We start from the raw sequence: 21,186 nt of genomic DNA on the forward strand, positions 1-21,186 counted from the left end.
TTCCCTTCACTTTCACATGTGAAACTAGTAACTACCGTGACAACCAAACGAATTATCTCCAGTATCACGGGAACTGAGTATTTTTCGAAAATCACACATATTAGCTGCGATGGTATATCTTAAAATTCGAACTACTTTAGATTGACTACTGAACATGCGACGCCTCGGCCAAATCTACTTTTTGAAACTACTTACTGGAATACTTTGGAGAACTTTACTTTATACTTCTACTTGGAGTAGTTATGAGCATGTATTTACGGTATAACTTCTACTTGAGCAGCAATGTTTACTACTTTATCCGCTCCTGGTAATGAAGGGCACGCTGCATGTTGACATGATGCATGGCATCTCGTTATCTTAACATAAGATAATACGATTTGTGAGTCCTTTTAAGATCCGACCAATTTCTATTGTATATGCTGTAGGCCTATAACACAGGTCGAAAACCTTTTTCGGCCGAAGAGTCATATCGGCCCAATATTCTTCGAAAGATCCATACATGCAAATCAACTGTTGCATCACAAAAGAAAATTTGTGACATATTGGTAGCACTAATATATGAGATTCGTAATGTGCGCCAAATGTGGTGGAGCCAAACATGGTCACTAAAGCAGTACATATACCAACTGCAGGGTGTGATACGTTAGTGACGTGGGGTTAGGGATGGCAAGTGATGCAGTGCCTCACATGTCGTAAGGAATAAAACAAAGAAAAATGAGAAAACTTCAATGATTATTGGCATTGTCTATCGATGTTTTTGAAACACTAAATGTTGAACATTTTTATTCCCAAAATCACGGAATTTTTAGATTTATTGTTTGAAAATAGCGAAACGAGAGGTAAAAATGCACAGATGAGGCACAGACGGGCCAAGCCTTACCTGTAGTGCAACTCATCGTAAATCGAATTTATAATCACTGAGAGTGATCCAATGTAATTGTCGCGCTGATTCGGAAGATCTAAATATAGTGGTCGACTTCTAAAGTATTCGGCGTAAAATAGCTTTGCGCTACACACCTCCATTTTACGGTAGTGCTCAAAAGCTATACTTACCTATCAAGAACACGGATAGCTATGGCGTTGTTTTTAATGTGAATTTGTAATTGTCAATGTCACTTCCAAAGCAGTTTATTTCTCGGTGTAGATCAGGAAGAACCTGCGTATTTAAAAATTGGATTGTCCTTCAAGCGTATAGCCACTCGCCATGTCTGCTATTTTCTTTGATCAATCATGGTATCATCATCATGCGTGGCGCGCGGTGGCGGGTAGATCGAATTTGCTAGTGGTGTTAGTCGCCGGTGCCAGAACAACTTGAATTTGGGGGGTTTGTAAAGAGTGGTACGAGACCCCAACCCACTGTCTTGACCTCTTAAAGTCATGTTTATGCTGCCATCAGAATAATTATTCTGGCCGACATGGAAATTTACTAACAAGTTGCTGCAATAGTGATAAATTTAGTAGAAGATTAAAAATTTGTCAAAGAGCCATATCTTATACCCAAAAGAGCCATATATGGCTCGCGAGCCATAGGTTCCCGGTAGGGATGGTGTGAACGTGAGGTTCACGTTCGCGTTCTGTGTGTGAACCTCGAAAATTTAGAGGTTCGCGTTCACAACAGAACCTTGGTAGATTCTCCACTGTGAACCTTTTTGGTAAATTGCAATTTTCACATCATTATAAGATCTTTGGTTCAAATTTATTGCATTTCAACTGCGGGCCACTCTATGCATGGCGCTGGCAGCATAAAAAATCAACACTAAACGAGCATGCACCTTGACAATTTTAAAAGTTTTACTTGCTTTGTTACAAAAATTTTCTCGAAATATCCAGCTTTCAGTTCGTGAATATTTAGTGACTCTCTGCTGTGAGCTTGACTCGCAATCACACAACATCCCGAGCGAAATACGTAGTCAGCGAATGATGCTTATTCAACCAATCTATTACATTGATATCGTTTTCTGATGTAAAAAATCTAGCAGGCGTACGGGGTCAATCTTGACTTCATATCTTTACTGTCTCATTAAAACCAAATCCGTGCGATTGAGGTGTTGGCTACTGCTGTATAACCTGTTGTTGTTTGTGGTATCGGTAGTCAATATAGAAACGCGTTTAAACTCTGCTCAATATCAATGTAGCAATACTCAGACTCCGAATACATTGTCCGGTCTGGCCAAAGACCGTTAAGGCGTAAGTTTATATTCCCAGGTAAGTCCTCGGCGAAATTGTTGGCAAAACGACAGAATGTATTGATTTTTGGGATTATTATATTCTTTGATTACCGCGATTGATACATTTAGCGACGTTAAGCATTGTGGCATTAAGTGGCCCGTGTCGTCGCTAGGTACCGTGTACATTAATATAAGCTATCACTTCATTGAAAGATAGGGTGGAATTAGCAATATGACGTCACGTGACGTCATGAGGTTCACGTTCGCGTTCACACAGAACCTTTCGAAAAGGTTCGCATTCACACGAACCTGAACCTTTCAGAGGTTCACACCATCCCTAGTTCCCGGCCACTGCCGGAATCATTTGCAATCCACTAGAAACGCTTTTTAAACTTTTAACAGCGAATTATAAGGTAATTACCAATTTATCATTGAAATATGCCATCGGCTGCAGATCAAGGTAAGGATATAGGTATATTTTGATAACTTATGATTGCAACGGATCAAGACCCTAGTCGCATCGTCACCTTACGAGCGTTCGATGCAGGCCTACATGAAGTTGTTTTATTAGCGGTGTACTCTGAGCTGTTTATATTGTTGTGAATCGAATAAACCTCTTTACACCCAAGGCTTTTATTAACTATAAGTGAAACAACGAAAGACATCACTAGGGCAAGTTTTTGTTGCACTAAAAACCTGAGAAAGTTGCATTTATTTTTTAATTTTAACAGAAGTTGCATTTTGACCACATTTTGCTCGGTTGACTAAAAAAGCCAATTTTCCGGCTCAGCTCGCGAAATACACGTAAAAGCGTTATTTCGGTGCTGATTTGCGGTGTTTCAGTCGAATTTGACCGTGTATTTCAACAAAATTGAAAATACTTTCATGAAAAATCGAAAAAGTTGCATGAAAAAAATGGACAAAAGTTGCACTATAAGATTCCTTCAACGGGCTTAAAGCAGAATTCTGCATATCTTACGAGTATTTAGGAAGTTGTAAAAAAAAGTTGCAAAAGTTGCAAAAACTTGCCCTAGACATCACAATGGTTTATACGTAGGCCTGCCAAATCGAGCGTTCAGGCAATCAATCAGCCAATCAAGCAATGGTTTTTCCAACTTTTTTACAGCTTCCGGCAACTTCCTAATTACTCAGAAGATAGTATATGTAGTATGGTGTTTTAAGCTGTTTGGATGATTCTTATATTGCAACTTTTCGCCATTTTTCATACAACTTTTTGTAACTTTTTCGATTTTTCATTCAAATGTTTGCAAGTTTTTCTCGTGCAACCAACTTTTTACTTGAAATAGATGGCACTATATGTAAATAGATCGCTCGATTATTTCGCTGTCGTTTAAATTTGAGGTCCTTACCGATTTGACGTAAAGTCAGGCTAGACCGCCGAAAATTATATTTTCACAGGGTCAATTTTTTCAGGCTATTGCTTTTTTTGAAGTCGTCAACACTGAGTGCCTTGGATACGGAGCGATTCGAGTATCTCATATCCTAATAATTACAAGGAACTTGTTCATAAATGCAACTTTTCAGTGCGACTTTGTGAAAAATAAATGCAACTTTTTACTGCAACTTTTGTGACAAATATAAGCAACTTTTTACGGATTTGGCTGATACAAAAACTTGCCCCAATAATAACAAAGGAGTTACGATACGATTGCGATCACCACATTGATATTGCTCATGATATATCACCAATAACTTGGACAAGACGGTATTCACGCCTTGAATTTAGAAGTAAAGAAAACGAAGAAAAAAGTAGTGAAAAAGGTAGTGAAAAAGAAGAGGTCCGAGTCAATCAAGGAGGAAAATCGTAAGCACGACTATCTCGTTATTTTAGCGAATAATTACATAAGCTTCAATAATAACGTTATGATTACAGCGGAAAAGTCACGAAAGAAGTCTATTCAAAATGTAGAGGAATCGAAAGAGAAATCAGAAATTGAAACAAATACCGAAGAGAAAGAATCACTACCTGCTACAGAACCGAGCACCGAAAACGTGACATCACCGGAGGAACAGGGTAACAAAAGTGGCGATAGACTAATCTTCCCAATGAATACAAAGTGTTTTTTTTCAAACAGGAACTATTGTTGAAAAACCACAAGATGTTATTGCTAATGAAGGTAAGTCATTAATGATTTATTTATTGTGTTAGGCTATATATATCCACGGCTCGAAATTGCGATATAACATTTTACTCGCACCCAGCATTAGGCTAGAGTGGGGCAAAACGCCACCGGTTGAGAAGCGCTGGCTTAAATCCTACTATGCGTATTGAAATCATAAAAAAAGACTGGAAAACTCTCTCTATAGTCTATACTCTATAGCATCCGTTGCATATGACATTTCACTGGATTTTAAAGGCTCTCTTTTAGTAAAAGTATGTGTAAAAGTAACGAATTCCCATAAAACTTTACAAAATATTCATTTGGGCATGGAAATCAAAGTGACAGTTTCGTCTGACCATAGTGTCGACACAGGCAAATGTCACGCTTCAGTGAAATTGTATCACGTCACAATTTCCATTTGGCTTCAGGCAATTTCACGGTCATTTTTGACCGGCTTGCCGAGCATTAAATTTGGTAAAACGGGTATCAATCGAAAGCTGACTCTGCACTGATTACGAAAATATAAATTTCATTCCCCTCGTGGCCCTGGAACTCCTACAATCAGCCTCGAATTTTTCATCGTTATGGAGATTGGCATTGGGACGCAACAATGCTGTCTGGCGAAACGAGAGAGCAGCTCAAGAGAAAAAGAGCCAGACGGCATTGTCTTACATTTTCATTTGAACCTAAGATAAGACCAGTAGTTTGTAATAAAGAATCGAGGCGTGCGAAATGAATCGCTGCACTTCTGCATTGTAATCTTTTATACGCCGATGGATGAAGGTGAGGCATTCACCGTAAGAACCAAAGTAACTGGAGGTGACGTGATCCACAAGCTCAAAGTTTCTTGGATCAAAGGCAAGTGGAACACCCTGTCAAAAGGAGATCGATTGGACATTTTCGGCAACGAAAGAACCGGGGAATATTTCCTAAAGTTCAAATGCCCGAAGCAAAGTGACACGGGAGCGTACAGGTTCAAAGTGACGGGGCAGTCTGTGGACGAGGAAAGCTCATTCACAATCACCGTCGGGCGTGAGTCATCACGAAGTTCACGGCAAAACTGCAGACGTCGATATTGCACTCCCAACCATCCAAGCGTCTGCTTCTAAGCTAGTCACCAACTGCACGCAATACGACAGCACGTTGATCGTTGATGCTATGCAGATATTATCGCACTGCCTGTTTCAAGTTGCGGGCTGAGCTATGAACGTTTGGCTTGGCTGTTATTATTATCGATGTCACTAGTTCTGAAAATGTGAGTTAACAGTTGCGTTACTGCCCCACGTTCATACGCTATACTTGACGACCGTTGATAAATCCCATTTTCCAGAAAATAACGGTCTTGAAGAGGCACATCTCGGACCTGTTTCACCTACTGGACGTATATAGGTCTATCCGGGAATCTTGACCGTAATATTTTATCTTTATGGTATTTAAGTTACATAGCTGCGTCAGAGTCAAGAGTCACAGGCGACCAATCATTTATATAATATATTTTCATCATTTTGATACACCCCAATAATGCGATTCAATACACGGAGAGTTGCGAAGGGCTGTAATTACTAATTGACAATCTGGTAGCATACCCACTTCTACCTTCGGCCTAGTGCTACATATAGGGTTGTATTTAAAACAAAAATCAATTCAAAACAAACATGCTTAAGCCAAGGCCCTTGTTTAAAACATGTTTTTTATTTTTTTAACTACGATGTCACGAATATTCAATTGTGACGTCAACATGGATTGACATTGACAATTGAAAATATAGGGTAGCTCTTTTGACGAAATATCTGTACTATTGCTGTTTAACCGACTATTTTGAGGGTTCCAACCATCCCTTATCGATATACGTCGACTATATCGGATGGTAGTTGTCCGTAGGGTCATACAACATATTTTTTGGAAAGTATTTACACAATTATGGCATAATTTTGCAACTGAAAAGACACAATCTTTTTTAAAAAAAGGCCTTTGTTTGAAACACTGTTTAAAACATGTTTTAAACGATATGTTTTAAAACACCGTTTGTTTTAAATGCAACCCTATAGCTACATATATATAGACATTAGACGTGCACATTAAGAGTGAAATGCATACAGAAATACATAGCATGGAGGATCAAATGAAAATAGTGCACTTCTCCGATGTTGCTGAGCACGACTGCGATTATTATCATGGGATATAAATTAACGCAACCATCGCTGCTTGAATCTGGTTTATTTGCGTTTTAAAATGAACAATTTTCTGTTGATAGCACCGGTAGTGGAAGAGAAGAAGATCGAAGTAAAGAAAGGATATGTACCGTAAGAACTCTAAAGTGATTTCACAAAGAATTATAATAAGATACTAATTCACTTCCATGGATTGTGACACCTGCCACTATTTCATTCAAGAATTCAGGTATCAATCACCGTGCTTATCACGACTGGTATATGGAACTGTAAGAGCTCTTACGAGGACGAGTGAATGCGCCTTTAGGTGGTGCGAATCATACGGCATTTGCTCAAACTGAGCAATGAGCATATTGCTATATTTGCAATTTTTATTACAACATTTTTATCAGTTAATCGACATCGGAGTCTAATATGTTGCACATGTGGCATACACATGGCATGTACATTGTGTCCCAGCCCGATGGTTGATTGCTGCATAATTTGCTCCCGATTTTATCTCGAAATCTGTTGATAGTGAGAACCGGCCGAACCCGTAATATTCGGCTCGACATCCCCCTCTGGTCTCTGGAATGACTAGAGACAGAATTTCTGTATCTACCCCTATAGAGGGTGCAATGCAGACTTTTGAAATAGTAGTTTTTTTTCATTCGCGCCATTCACACGCATCTTGTTTTAAGTGACGAAAAAGAGCTCGAAAAAGACATCGATTTCCGGAAAAGACTAAAACAAGTGTAAGCCACAGTATACCGACTCTTGACTGAAACTAGGCTAAACCATTGCTGCTAACGAAAACAAATACATCATTTGTATTCAGTGAAAAGTATAACAAGGAAGAGGAATCCGGCGAATGGGACGTTTGGTCTCTCCTGAAAAATGCCTCCTCGCGAGATTACGAAGCCATCGCTTTCAAATTCGGCATATCGGATATCAGGGCGATGCTGCGTCGACTTTCCAATACAAAGAAAAGGGAAAATCAAAAGACATCGTGTGAGTGAATCATCGGACAAAATGAAATTTCTCTTTACCACCATTCCGCGGATGAAATATCTGATGTCATAGAGATAGACGTACAAGATTGCGGATGTAATATAATGAAGGCCTGACATGACCATTTCAATACTCGAATCAGTATCGAGTGCCAATTTTGATGATTCGAGTAATGAGGAATACACAAATTGTCGAATCGATTCCAAATAGAATCCTCCAGGTATTCTATTTTGCGCAGCCCTAAATGTAGTACCCGCATTTCGACGAAATTTCATCAGTCCCAGTTAACAAAAAAATGTCATACCTGCAACATGCTCCTTCAAGCATCGACTGTATTCGTATTGTATTGTATACAGCGTTCTCGAAAAAGATGCCGGAAACGATATCGTGCACTCTCGGCGACAAGGTAGTCCTAGAGGCCGAGGTGGCGAACGAGCAAATGACCGTTAAATGGCAAAAGAACGGCCAGAGCATCGACGCCAGCAAGCACTACCAAATCATGACGAAAGGTATCATTTCCGAAAGACGATTAAAACAGTGGTTCCCAAACTTTTTCAACTCACCGCCCCTTTATCAAACTCGAAATATATTTATTTTCCCCACAGAGAGCTAGAGGCAATCAGTAAAGAAGTACTTCTACTTTTCCATCGTAATTAAGTAGGTTTTATGTAGGCTACTCGTTTCATTTAATCAAGTAGTTTTGTTAGTATACTACTTCTACTTGAACAGTTTCTAACGGCAAAACCAACTAACACTGTCAAACGAAAAGTAGGTTTGGATGCACTTCAACAACGCGTTGCTATGAAGTTGAGTAATTCATGAATTAGTTCAATTGATATAATGTGAAGTAAATTTTGCCGATATCACCCTTTTCGCTTCTCATGGGCGCGGATGAGTCAAGCATTGAGTCGTTTTCCAATTAACATCCATCGATTAATATAAATTTAATCAGAAAGAATCCAAACAGTTAATTGCATAAAATAATATGAACGTTCTATATGACTTTCAACCCTTGACTCTCAAAATCACCCCCATGGGCAATATTGCCCACTTTTGGAACCACCGGACTAGAACATGCAACACGCGGATGAATCAATCCGCACCTTCTTGACGCTCAGAAAATAAGCGGACTCTAGTAATCGACAAAGCCATTTTGGAAGACGACGCTACCTATTCGTGCCTCGTTGGCAAGGACAGCTCGGCGTGCGAGCTATTTGTGAGAGGTAAACCTGGGCATTCTCTTACGGGAGTTTGGTTCTGATCTGCAGCGTTTTAAGAACATCCCGTCACGATCACCAAAGGGCTGGAGGACGTACAAGTGGTCGAAGGGCAAGACGCTGAATTCAAGTGCGAGGTATACGGGTCGATCGTTTGTCTAGACTCTAGAGCTAGCGATGGGCAAAACAAGCCAGTTTCAGCTTCACTTACGGCTGTTGACATTGTTAGCGTGGAAAGTGTGTTATCACTTCGAAGAGACTTGGCGCGTATTTTTTACTTCACTGGCTGACATCATAACACAACAGTATATTCTATATGTTGGAAACTACGTTTTTTCTCTTCGATTCTAGCTTTCCAACGAAAACGGCAGATTCAAGATACTAAAAGACGGGTCTCAGATCGAACAAGGCGACAAATACAACATCAAAAAGGAAGGCGCACACGTCACGTTCAACGTCAAAAAAGTAAATTGCGTTTGACGGTCACAAACTCTACGTACGATATCCGCCCGAACTCATTAAGATTTCAACGGACGACGAAGGCTTCTATCAAGTCGTGACGAACGGGGCGCAGTCCTGCGCTGAAATCGTGGTGCAAGAAACTCCCAGCTTCACACAAAGCTTTTCCGATTTGAAGGTGCGGTACTGGGTGACCTTACGATCCGTAAACGACCGAAGAACGCATGACCTTCGATCTATCTCGCAGGTCAACTTCAAAGACACTGCGGAATTCGCGTGCGAGGTTGCCGATGAAAGTATTCAAGGTCACTGGCTCAAAAATGGTAAACCTGTCGTGGCCACTGAGAAGATAAAGATTACGCAGGTAAAATATCACGCGGTTATTGTACGACCATGACAAAATATCGGCAGGATCGAAAAGACCGGGTGTCTTACCTATAAATAAATACACCATCATCGACAGCGGACATATGATCGAGTTCGAGAAAATATTTCGATATGTATGAAAAAGATATTACGAAATTGAATTAAGGCAGCTACTCAACTCTTGATCAGGCTTATATTTGACATAGAGGACGTACGGTGGCGGGATGACCCTGCCTATAAATAAGGCTTGGTGAGTATGGTATCAGTGTTAATAGAATTAAAACAGCTAATCAAATAAGTCATTGAAATGATTGAAAATTCAGAGGAAAATATGTACAAATACCGAGAGACGACACAGATATATCTGTGTCTTCACGATGACAATATAATGTCCAAGTTGTAAAACATGGGTGTATTATATCTAACATCTTTGGTCATCCCACTGGTCGGCACCCATTCGAATCGTGGAAGATAAAATTCCGATGTTGATATTCCAGGATAAAAAGGAGCGAAAATTGATCATCACACAAGTCAACGACGGCGATCAAGGCGAATATACATTCGCGGCGGAAGGCGCCGTCACGTGTCGTATCACTGCCGCTTTGGAATTAACGGGCGGTCACGTGGTGATAGAGAAGAAAAAAGGTAACCTCAATCCCCTGGTACCATTGGCTAATTACAAAAGAATACATGCGCGCGCCTGATAATCGGTGTTTGATTATATATGGATGATAAATGATATTCGCTGAGGGAGTCGTATGCTTGTGGGTTGCTCGAATTGACTCTGGGTGGATACAAAGCAATTATATTTGTCGTGATGAATTATATATTCCATCGCGACAATCCATCTTGCGACTTGAAATTTGCTTGATTTATCCGCAAACTATAGGGATTTCGAAACAAAGCTTTCATTCTAATGGCGGCGGAGACTCAGAATCCACTGGTACATGTAGTCGGTAGTGACCATTTCCCCAGTTTTCGGTTTCTTAGTCACATTATTCGATTGTGATATATACCGGTAACTATATGCGGATGTCGATGCAGGATTGCCATGCAACATTGTTAGGAATACTGCCGTGTAGGCTCGCAAAATCCAGTACTGGTCATTGTAATCATCGTTGGTGCTCAAATAGAAGTTGAACTAACATTGTAAATTTCTACTCAAGTACAAGTGGAAGTTGCGATTTCTATAGGTAATTACGAAAGTGGTTATTTGAGGTCTAGTTTTAGGGCATAGAAAACTGTTACGAAGAAGTGGAAGTAGTCTAAAATCATAATCTAATCAGAAAATATTGGAAGTAAGCAAAACCTGCTTGACTACTCCAAAAAAGTAACAGTATAATTTCTTCCTGACCTTCTCTGCCGCGATCCCCCATCGGCGGAATATCTTATAAACCAGCTAGATACGTACGACTCAAATCTAATGCCAATCTCATTTAGAGAAGTCACCCCCAAAGATATTTTTGGATAACTCCATGCAAGATCGGGCGATTGTTGTGCGCGCTGGAAATAAGGTCAAGTTGGCCATACCAATCTCTGGACAACCCGCGCCCGTGGTGGAATGGAAAAAGGGGCCGAAGGTGAGCTCTTTAGACGTAGAAGCATATAGTACAGTGGATGCTCACCGAGATCAACCTCCATTCTTCCACCGCATATGTTAACGATGCTATTCAGGTGATAAGCGAGGAATCTTCGGGCAGGGTTAAGATCGTGAACTCGCTAGACGCGAATATAACAACCCTCGTGATTGATAAAGCAAAAAGAAGCGACTCCGCCGATTACGTTTTAAACTTAACCAGCGAGGAAGGCGTCGTAACGGCGACTTTCGTCGTGAAAGTAATAGGTGGGGAATGGATGAGGAATGTTCGCAATGTGGCGCAAGCGAGTCACAAATATCACGACGGCCATCGACAATGCATGTTGCGCACCTCAATCACGCTGATTTTGCATTGAATGCTGGGTAACACCGCTACTGCATTGCAGCTAATACGTTTCCTTGAAACAAATTTTGCATTCGTATATCGCTTTGCAATACCGAATCACCCACCAAAGTCACTGTTCACGAAATTCCATTAGCGTTATCAAGTAGGCCTAAGGGTTGTGATTGACAGGCTACAAATCCACTACGACATAGTTTCAGGATTGTGACTTTGGTTCGTGATTCGGTTCCAACAATTGTGAACCGAACGTGGTAAATACCGAAGTACTTCTACTTTTCAAATAGAGTATTCAAGTTAGTTTTGACCAACTGCCTTGTGTCTACCTACTCAAGTGATTACGTTTTTTTCTGTTCCAATTCTTAACAGTTTTTAGGCAAAACTATATTCTTTTGGACTATGGATTTTGTACAGTAAAAAGTAGTTTGGGGATATCATTCCATAACGAGTGAAATTGTGATGACGAATGGGCGACATAGCCCCTGTTTCGCGGTTAATGAATATATTTTCGAAAATCGAGCCGATTTGTAGTGGCATGTGTAATTTTACATTAGTCGCTAGTAAACGCACCGTGCAATATCGAAAGTAGCCACCTTCGGTCGGCTGCGACAAGTACGCGACGTATCAACCAAATCAATTAAAATTTTGATACTACTTACTTCAGTACTATTCGCATGTTCATTGTTCATTTGCCCCTTCAAGTTGAAGCAGTTTTGACATTTATTAAAAATCGCTGCTTCTTCGTGCAATTGAGTAGAAATTTACTCTGGTAGTTCTGTGTACTTGTAATAAACATGAGTGCTTTTGCCAGCTTTGGTCGTCTAAGTAGATGTAGAAGTAACTTCGTGAATTTCTACACTAATACAATAAGTTGCGATTTATGCGTTACTAAAAAGTATGTATTCTAGACCTAGTTTTGCCTAAACTGAAGACTGCTAAGTATAAGTATAAGTGATATAAAATCACATCCAGTCGAGTACGTTGCGTAAGTAGGCAGAACCTTCTTGACTACTCCAAAAATTAGAAGTACTTCGTTACACACCATCTCTGAAAACCATGTCATTACGTAGCCACGCGTACGCAAATATATACTTCCCTAATCCACCAAAAGACTAATGTGTCACGGCATGACATGCGAAACTCGCACGCAAACTTGTTCGACATAAAACATACAAAAATCGTTTCCGGCGCATTATCGCGAAGATAACAACTTTAGATGCCTGACAGAATCCATCTGATAAATCAATAGATACGGTAGCCGTGCCTCTCGCGGCTTCGTACAATCGTGTAACGAAGCTGCAGCAAGGAATGCGATCCGCGAACGATTTTGTGCATGCGCTCTTGCAGGATAAATCCGAAGTGATCGAGGCTACCGGCAAGAGAGTATGGACGAACACGAGCACCGAGCACAACAAAACGCACTTAGAAATATCGTCTTGTAAGCGCTCGGACAGCGCACTCTACGTCTGCACGCTCACTTGGGACAAATCGGGAACCGAGGGCGCGGATTCTGAGTATATCCGCCGGCATGACTTCGAATTTCACTTGAGAGTTGTTGGTGAGAACTGCGTGCTTTGAGATGTGTTCGAATATTGAACAGCGCGTACGTGGTCATATGACTTGAATATGGAACCTGTAGGAGTAGAAGTAGAAGAGCTGGAAGTAGAAGTGCTGGAAGTAGTTTAAAATCATACCCACTTGAGTAAGTAGTGCGTGTAGCCAAAACGTACTTGAGTACTCCGAAAGCGAATTGGGTTGCTCTTAAACCAGCGATGGTTTCACGACATTTGAGCATGCCTTTACAGCCATTTCCCTAACTCTAACCACAACCTTATCCCTAATCGAATCCTATCCCAATCCCAACCCTACTTTTAGCGCACTTTATCATGTCACACATCCATTTGACCAAGGACCCACCGGCTTAGCTAACACACAAACGGTGTTTATCCCTATAGTATCAATTGATCAGTGGACAGGTCTGACCATAGGCGTGTGTGAAAATTTAGGAGCGCCAAATTTACGAACAGTATCGAATATCGGATATGTTGTGATGTAACCGCTGCAAATTACGTTACTGTGCCAAAAATGAAATTATTGGCCGGACTAGTGTCCTTTGTGCCGTTATTAGTCATTTATATTGTCCGCGTTCTTGATTACTTTGCTGTGCACAGAATATTCATGCTTATTCTACTGCCAGTGTTGCTACTAGCGACCGAGGCGGCGCTATACGTTGAAATTGTAAATTGGCCTTTCGCTCTTTCGAATCTGTAATTTGCTAGATTCTAGAATCTAGTTCTAGAGCATGTGGAGTATCTTATCTATGAACGTGTATTTTGGTACAAATATGGCCCATGGTTCATGTGCGATCTCCGAATTCGCGTTGTGTTGTCACAACAAACTCGTAATACGGCGCGGAACCGCTGCATATTGCTTGGCTTGCAAACGGGATAGCGTTGACGAGTTTGCATTACGTCACCGAATTTCCGCCGCCCCGAAAGGGGTTCTTGCAGCAATGGAACAGTGATATGCGCGAATGCATCAATCAGCGGTTACACGCTTTTCCACCCCGCGCAGTGAATGTTGACCCCGGCCGTATATTCGATCATGATTGATGCGCGTATTTCCGCGTCTGAGGGGAAATCCCAGATAGTCTTCAGTTGCACGGGGTTATCAAACGCAACCTTTATTCGTCGAAGCAAATTTAGTGTACCAAGCAATGCAGCCGCCTGTCAGTGACCCCTGGCGATTTAAGACTGCCCGTAAATTGTCCGTACGGCGCGGTGGTCAGTAACGGGGTACTTCTACTTTTTTCGAAGTAGATTAAGCCTATACTTGCACTATACTTACTCAGGTGATTATGTTTGTACACAACCTCATTCTACGTAACAATGTTTTAGACAAAACTACTTTTATTTACACGTTGGCTTTTGTAAAGTAGAAAGTACTATTGGAATATGTTTGCATTACTTTCATGAGTAAAATTGTCATAATAACAGAATAAAATGTTCCTTGTATCACGGTACCTGAAATATATTTTTGAAAATTGCACCAATTTGTAGTGTCCTCAGTCATTTGGCGTCAGTCGCGAATATGCCTAAACGATTTTGAAAGTAGCCACCATAATCTGCTAAAATTCTGCGACGCCAGGACCAAATATTTTTTAGACTAAATAAGCTACTTCAGCACTTTTGGACCTTAATTTTCTGCTTCCACTTGGAGTAGTTTTGACATGTTTTGGAGATTCTACTTCTAATTGAGTACCAACATTGATTACTTTGATCACATGTGCTGTGTAGGGGGCATAATCCATTACAATCGTCGCTCTGAAGTCGTTTAACTCCTCAAGCTGGACGTTGCACAATGCACATGATCCCTTGAACAGCAAGTTCTCGCGCCCTGATTACGTGTGATCAAGGTCAATGGGTCGAGCGGCACTTAATAGCGCACACTGATCGCGCTCAATGGAATATATGATCCAATAAGCGCTAATAGCCAAATGAAAGCGTTGTGCGTTAGCACAGTAATTCACACTGACGTGACGACTGTTATGCGCGGGATAGTTTGACCCGCCACGCAAGAACAATCGCGTCGACCTGATAAAAGCACATCAATGACACCGCGTTTCCTGTCCAGCAAACACGCAACACTTATCAATCGAGTATAGAGCGAGCTTCTCAAAAATTTGACATTCTCATCCATGTGCCTACCGCACGACGACTGTTTACAGTATCAACACGAGCATGACACATTTGTTATGTCACAAAAACTGAAGTTTCAATGCCGAACAGGCGTTCTTATTGAGCCAGCGACGCAGGTGAGCTGGTCGGCTGATAAATGGTGGCATCAAACAGATCGCTATCATCGGTTTTGTTGTTGTATTTCGTCTAATTCGTAAATACGAATGCAAGTCGATGGTCACAGATGTTCCGGGATCTCCGCTGACACCTAACGTATCGAATGTCACGGCGGAAACGTGCTCGCTGGACTGGCAAGAGCCTGCAGACGACGGAGGATATCCGATCGAAGGTGAGAATGCTGTTGATGCTAAATTTGCAAGCTCCCAATAACTACGGCTGCTCAAAACCAAGTACCCGGGTGATTAAATTCTGAGTCGACTATCCCATATTATGACATCTAACCAGAGGTGACGAATTACTCGTACTTTTCGCAGTACTCAAGTAGGTTTATGCTTACCTGCACTACTTACTCCAGTGGTTATGGATTTAGACCACTTCTACTTGTATATCACAGGTTTTAGGGCAAAACTACGCCTGGAATAGCTTACTTGGAAATCAATACTTCTACTTGTACTTGAGGAGAAATATGCCACGTTATACTTCAACTTGAGTAGGAAAGACGGTTACTTTGACCACCTCTGGCCATAACAGTATTTAATATTCCGAATGTTGGAATATGTATGATTCTTTCTGCACAGGGAAATTGTTGCCAATTACATTCCCTCCAAAAAATGTCCATATTTCTGGACTAAGACTATATGCCGCAGCGCTTTGTGACCATTTCTCGACCAGTACTTGCCAGAAATGCCGTTCCATGAATAATAGTAGCTTTGTACGACAACTCTTACGATGCTGAGGTAGGCAAACTGAGGTTTTGTGACTACAACGCTAGATATGAAGCATTGGAACTATATTTTCATTGAAAAAATCTTACCGGTCGACGTGGTCGTGCAATAGCACGGTATATACAGAACTATTGTTGAAGTTGTCTTAATATCCCACGCGTGATACCGTGAAATTCCGTGATTATCAAATGCGCATATCCAGCATACCTTTTCCTTACGGTAAGCCTTACGAAGGAGGGGAAGATTGATAGATAGGAGATTACAACCGTATTGACGCAATACAGTCGAAAATTCAATGTGATATCATCCGGCCGACCTCTAATGCTTGAATACATCAACGCTTGATTAACGATTAAATCAAAATATTGTTTAAAAGCACTTTGTTGTGGCAATTCTTACATGCGAAGCAGGGTGATAAAACAAGTGTCTACTCTGCATTATGTCTCGTAATATCGATCGATAAGGATAAGCGTATCTGTGTCGCAAGTGAGTGGCCAACTCCAAATAAGCGTATCGACGTATTCCTGACTTCACACGAACGAGGCAAGTAATGCCTCGTATGGCGAGTATCCTGTTTAGATTGCGTTCATCTCGTGAAGATGACATGTGATAATGTACAATTCCTTTCATCGCTTGATATAAGGTAGAGGAAACACATGACGAAAACTAATTGGCGCGTTGCAAATCATTGCCATATCCTTTGCATCTCAACGTTCTCACGGCCTATCGGTCGAACTTTGAGTCCAATAAATCTAAAAGAATGCTATTAACACGACAACGGCTAGAACCGAATGAGCAACTGGGTGGGCCGTATTTTATATACGACAGTTGTCGACATCCATTGTGTTGTCCATCGAACTCAATAACTTCCGCCTAAGGTTTCTGTGATATCCTGGTTGAATTGGGCCCATAAATATCTGCCGCGTCAATGCCGCGAATAACGAACTTGAACTTGTGCCATTTCCTTGATAAATTCCGGCAGAAGCGAGAAGTACAATTGATACTCAAAGGTGGTCACTGCTGGTCAGTGAATAACCACTTCTACTTTTTCGGAAACCTCGAAAAGGTTTTACCTTTACTTTCACCACTTACTCTACGTTAGTAGACCATACATGACTACTCGCACTTCTGCGTGACCAGTTATTCTGGCAAACCATTAAATTTTAACGCTGTGGATTTTGAAATGCAGAATATAGTTTTGGTGTAGGTTTGCATCATTTTCATGAGTGAAGTTGTCATAAAACCGAATCTTAGTAGCCCAGTATCACGGTAAATAATATATACGAAAGATGACACCTATATTCGTAGTACCGCGATACCGCAAATATACTTTTTGAAACAGCTTGCTCGATTAGTTTATACTCATTTCGTTTTCTAATTACACATGAAGTATAGTGTTGGAAAATCCTACTTTCACTGGTAATTTAGTAGAGACTCACGGCGTTACTTCTATTTCTACCGGAGTAACAACGATGACAGCGTCGACAAGCGCTAATTAATACCGGATTTCCCCACATTTCAGGATATGTCATCGAGAGGAAGAAAACGCAATCCCAGCGCTGGATACGGCTCAACGCGGAGCCTCTAGACTGCACCGAGTACGAGGCACGCCGGATGATCGACGGAATCGAATACCAAGTGCGCGTGCGAGCGGTCAGCGAAGTCGGCGTCAGCGAACCGAGCGACACTAGCAAGCCCTTCACGCCGTTGGGTGGGTTGAACTTTAATCTCGTTTTGAGATTGTCGATAAGATGTCGCGACCGCTCGAGGTGTCATGTCGTAAATAACATCCGCTACCTATTAACCGACAAACATTCGAGAATAAAAGTGATTTCGTCACATTACCCGAGGATGAGAAACCTTAATCGTGGTCGCAGATCAGTAGGAGATAAGGAATCGCTTACGTCACCACGGTGATTAAAAAGTGTAGACAAGATCTCATTTGGTAATGGCGGCGTCGCCTCATCAAACTGCGGACGAAGTGCAAAGCTGGGAATGCTTTAATAGATCAATTACGCGAAATGCCACAGTTTGAGGTTCAAAATATCACTTGCGTATGCCACCGATGATTATCGCCGCGCGGCGTGCGGGATAATCAAGGACTGATTCTAAATGACTGTCGAATCGATCTTTATCTGAGATATGCGATTTTTGTGAAAGTGTAGGCGTGAGCGTTTCGTCTCAACTTCCTGAATATCATGACTTTTCGTGAAAATGACACGCACAAGTCATCATTCAAATATTTCACTGATGACGATGGAAAACTACCTTGGTCATAAAATCGTGAAATGGCATAGTCGAATAGATACAGCGCTGGTCAAAGTAGACAGCGCTTCTGCTAGACTAGAGTGAATGTAAAAGAAACGCTGTGAATTACTACTTTATTACAAGTCATTACTTCAAGGGAAGTGGAAAATGAAAGATCTGAAAACTACCCAATGAAATAGTTCCAAAAGGTCGATTTGGTCGCGGGTTGCGTGTGCTTTGCAAATTTCTAGATTGCAAAACGTATCTTCGCGACTCGTAAAATCATTGTAATGACATTACGAATAGCTACGATGAGTACGATCTTGGGAAATATACTCAGCTTTGGTGAGACAGGGGCTATTTCAGGCGTAAGGTGTGACGATTTCACTCATAGTTGTGATGCGAACCTATCACAAACTACATTCTACTTTTCAAAGCCAATGCGTAAAAAGTACATAGTTTGCATGCAAAATGTTCGAGTAGAAAAACACTTGAGGATATGCAAAAGCTACTTGAACATTCCGAAAAAGTAGAAGTAGTTCCTTACTGACCACATTTGGTTAGGGAATAGTTGTAGACCATAATCGGCTGGTATCGTCTCCCGACGGGAATTTCCATATTGGTAAGCATTCGCCCTGCATGGCCGATTTGACCTATATGTCATTGGGACGATTAGGCTGATATTTCATTTGAAGTCTCTTAGGCGGGTTTTCACTATTGATACCATACAAATCTCATGTACAGACAGTGTGCTGTATGTCACGTGTCGACTATAGATAATAAACTGTGTCCCTCGGCCATATATGTCTACAAACTCTACAGTAAATGGATAATCAGGCGACATCATAAAGTGTACCATTGTCAAAATGCTAATATTCGATGAATATACTTTCAGCTGCGTGCAGTGTTCCGATTGGTTTCAAAGTTACAGCAACAACAGACGAGAGCATAGAACTTTCCTGGCAGACACCAGTAGAGATCGGAGCTGCCGGACTCGATGGTTACAAGGTAACTTAACAGCTTCAGGGACCATTCGTATCTATGGTATCTTTGCGAGAATCGATTACTATAAATAAAGCAATTTAAAATGGAATTTGTATCACACGCCATTTACGTTACTATATTCACCCCACCCGTACATCAAAACAAATCGACGGTTTCGCATCCGGTTGACGTATGCCGGGATTTGATTGGGGCCTTATCAGTCAAATCTTCAATTAGCTGGCCCCTTACTGCGGGGTTTCAGATTGTGAAGATTCGATTGCGCTCACTATGTTTGTTTGTTCTAGAATATCGTCGTTTTTCTTCGCTATCCAGCTGTCATTGCTGATCGCATTATTATTTTAATGCCGCAAAAGTAGCGCGTGTCCCTTTGGGCGAGAATGGCGCCCAAACTAAACCGGCAACCCGCCGTTATTGTAATAACAAACCGAAAGATGGCAATAGAGAACATCTCACAAAAAATCGAGCGTCAACCTCCAATCGCCGTTACAGATGACCGTCAGCAAGCAACCGTGAAATTTGCGGTTTAGTTTCGCACGCCGCAAAGAGCTCGCTTTGTCTTACACGCAGAGGTTCCCTGTTTTGACTTAACGCACGGGCGATACTGCAGACCATAGTTGCTCAGTAACTAAGTACTGCTGCTTTGTCAGGCCACTCAACTAGGTTTTTACCTGGTTATGTATCTAAACACTGCCTTCCCTTCTACTGGAGTATTTTTTACGCGAAACTCCTTACTTTTTACAATTTCTAGAAAGCAGTTTTGACATGTGCTTGCGTCACGTTTACGATTGAGCTGTCGTAAAAACCGAGCTAAATAGCCCCTGTATCACGGGAACCAGATATATATTTGAATATCCAACCTATGTATAGTGTCGTTTGTTGTATTGCGTTAGTCGCAAAGATATAATTCGCAATTTCTAAAGTATTGTTACCTCCGAATACCTGCAAAAATCGCGCGAGCAATCGCCAAACGCATTTTTTGAGACTGGCTGCGCAAGTACTTGTCCTTTACCTTTCATTTTCTATTTCCACTTGATAGATAGCTTTGGATTGTCTCGGAAATCGCTATTTCAACTTCTAGTTAAGCAGAAACGTAAGGCGTTACTTCTACTTCTACTCGAGCAGCAACGCTCACTACTTTGACCACCGCTGCTTCGGACGCCTTATCGAACGCGGGCAAATCCCCACGGAAATGACTCCACTAATATCGCGGCGGAAAATAGATAACTATAAACACGGCACTTGTTTATTCAGCTTGAAATGAGAAAAGCGAGTGGCGAAGGAGGCGAATGGGTTGAAGTTCAAAACGGGCTGTTGAGTAACAAATCGACCAAAATCAACATCGAAAACTTGGAGACCTGCAAGAAGTACGAGTTCCGAATCGCCGCCATCAACAAAGCCGGCCCGAGCCAGTTCCAGCAGGTCGGGCCGACTGTGTGCGCGGATCAAGTCGGTAAGCACGCAAAGTATAATCGCGGCGCGCGTACATGTAGTATCAAAATAAACAACGCGTCACCTGAACCATCGCCACCGGAATCCAAGTCTATATGGCCTTCATCTTTTAATCGAGATGGATCAAGATCGGCGCTAAGGCGTTGGCATTCAATATCGTGCTTTTCCGCCCGGGTAACGGTAAACGAACCGAGATCCTGTAAGAGTTCGACGAAATCTGTCTACGGAATCTTCTAAAAGTTATTGTCGCGATTGGTAATCTGTAGGTTTAGATCGCTGGCGTGATCTTCAAAAGTATCGAGATTATCTGCGTCGGAAGTTTGTACACACACCCCTGTTTTTTGTTATCAAAGATTGATTGGCGCGTGACTTTATCGATGTCTCGTAGACAGGCAAGGGACAATAATTCGACTGTTCGAATCCTCATATAGTATTAATTGTAAAGATTCTAGACGAGTGAGAGATGCTTTTT

General features: G+C 41.4%; 1 protein-coding gene across 4 annotated transcripts in view; it reads left to right on the forward strand.

The window, feature by feature from the left end:
• The first annotated feature begins 2,536 nt into the window (after nt 1-2,536).
• Nucleotides 2,537-21,186, forward strand: part of LOC145433493 (myosin-binding protein C, cardiac-type-like) — a 37,332-nt gene continuing 18,682 nt past the window's right edge. The window contains exons 1-21 of one of the 4 annotated variants that reach the window (XM_080310611.1): nt 2,537-2,628; nt 3,916-3,993; nt 4,063-4,203; nt 4,265-4,306; nt 5,075-5,323; nt 6,546-6,594; nt 7,143-7,196; nt 7,280-7,452; nt 7,809-7,961; nt 8,571-8,675; nt 8,730-8,806; nt 9,021-9,134; nt 9,193-9,306; nt 9,376-9,492; nt 9,992-10,139; nt 10,935-11,074; nt 11,169-11,337; nt 15,353-15,457; nt 17,536-17,724; nt 19,156-19,268; nt 20,517-20,715. In XM_080310611.1, coding sequence (XP_080166737.1) covers nt 2,607-2,628; nt 3,916-3,993; nt 4,063-4,203; nt 4,265-4,306; nt 5,075-5,323; nt 6,546-6,594; nt 7,143-7,196; nt 7,280-7,452; nt 7,809-7,961; nt 8,571-8,675; nt 8,730-8,806; nt 9,021-9,134; nt 9,193-9,306; nt 9,376-9,492; nt 9,992-10,139; nt 10,935-11,074; nt 11,169-11,337; nt 15,353-15,457; nt 17,536-17,724; nt 19,156-19,268; nt 20,517-20,715 — 2,551 coding nt within the window. In that variant the 5' untranslated portion in view covers nt 2,537-2,606. Of the gene's footprint in view, nt 2,629-3,915; nt 3,994-4,062; nt 4,204-4,264; nt 4,307-5,074; nt 5,324-6,545; nt 6,595-7,142; nt 7,197-7,279; nt 7,453-7,808; nt 7,962-8,570; nt 8,676-8,729; nt 8,807-9,020; nt 9,135-9,192; nt 9,307-9,375; nt 9,493-9,991; nt 10,140-10,934; nt 11,075-11,168; nt 11,338-12,778; nt 12,990-15,352; nt 15,458-17,535; nt 17,725-19,155; nt 19,269-20,516; nt 20,716-21,186 lie in introns of all 4 variants that reach the window. The other 3 variants (XM_080310609.1, XM_080310610.1, XM_080310612.1) reach the window with 3 other exon arrangements.

This window comes from Botryllus schlosseri, chromosome 2, assembly GCF_051294905.1.
Source record: "Botryllus schlosseri isolate E-star chromosome 2, Bs_hap1, whole genome shotgun sequence".
Lineage (NCBI taxonomy): Eukaryota > Metazoa > Chordata > Ascidiacea > Stolidobranchia > Styelidae > Botryllus > Botryllus schlosseri.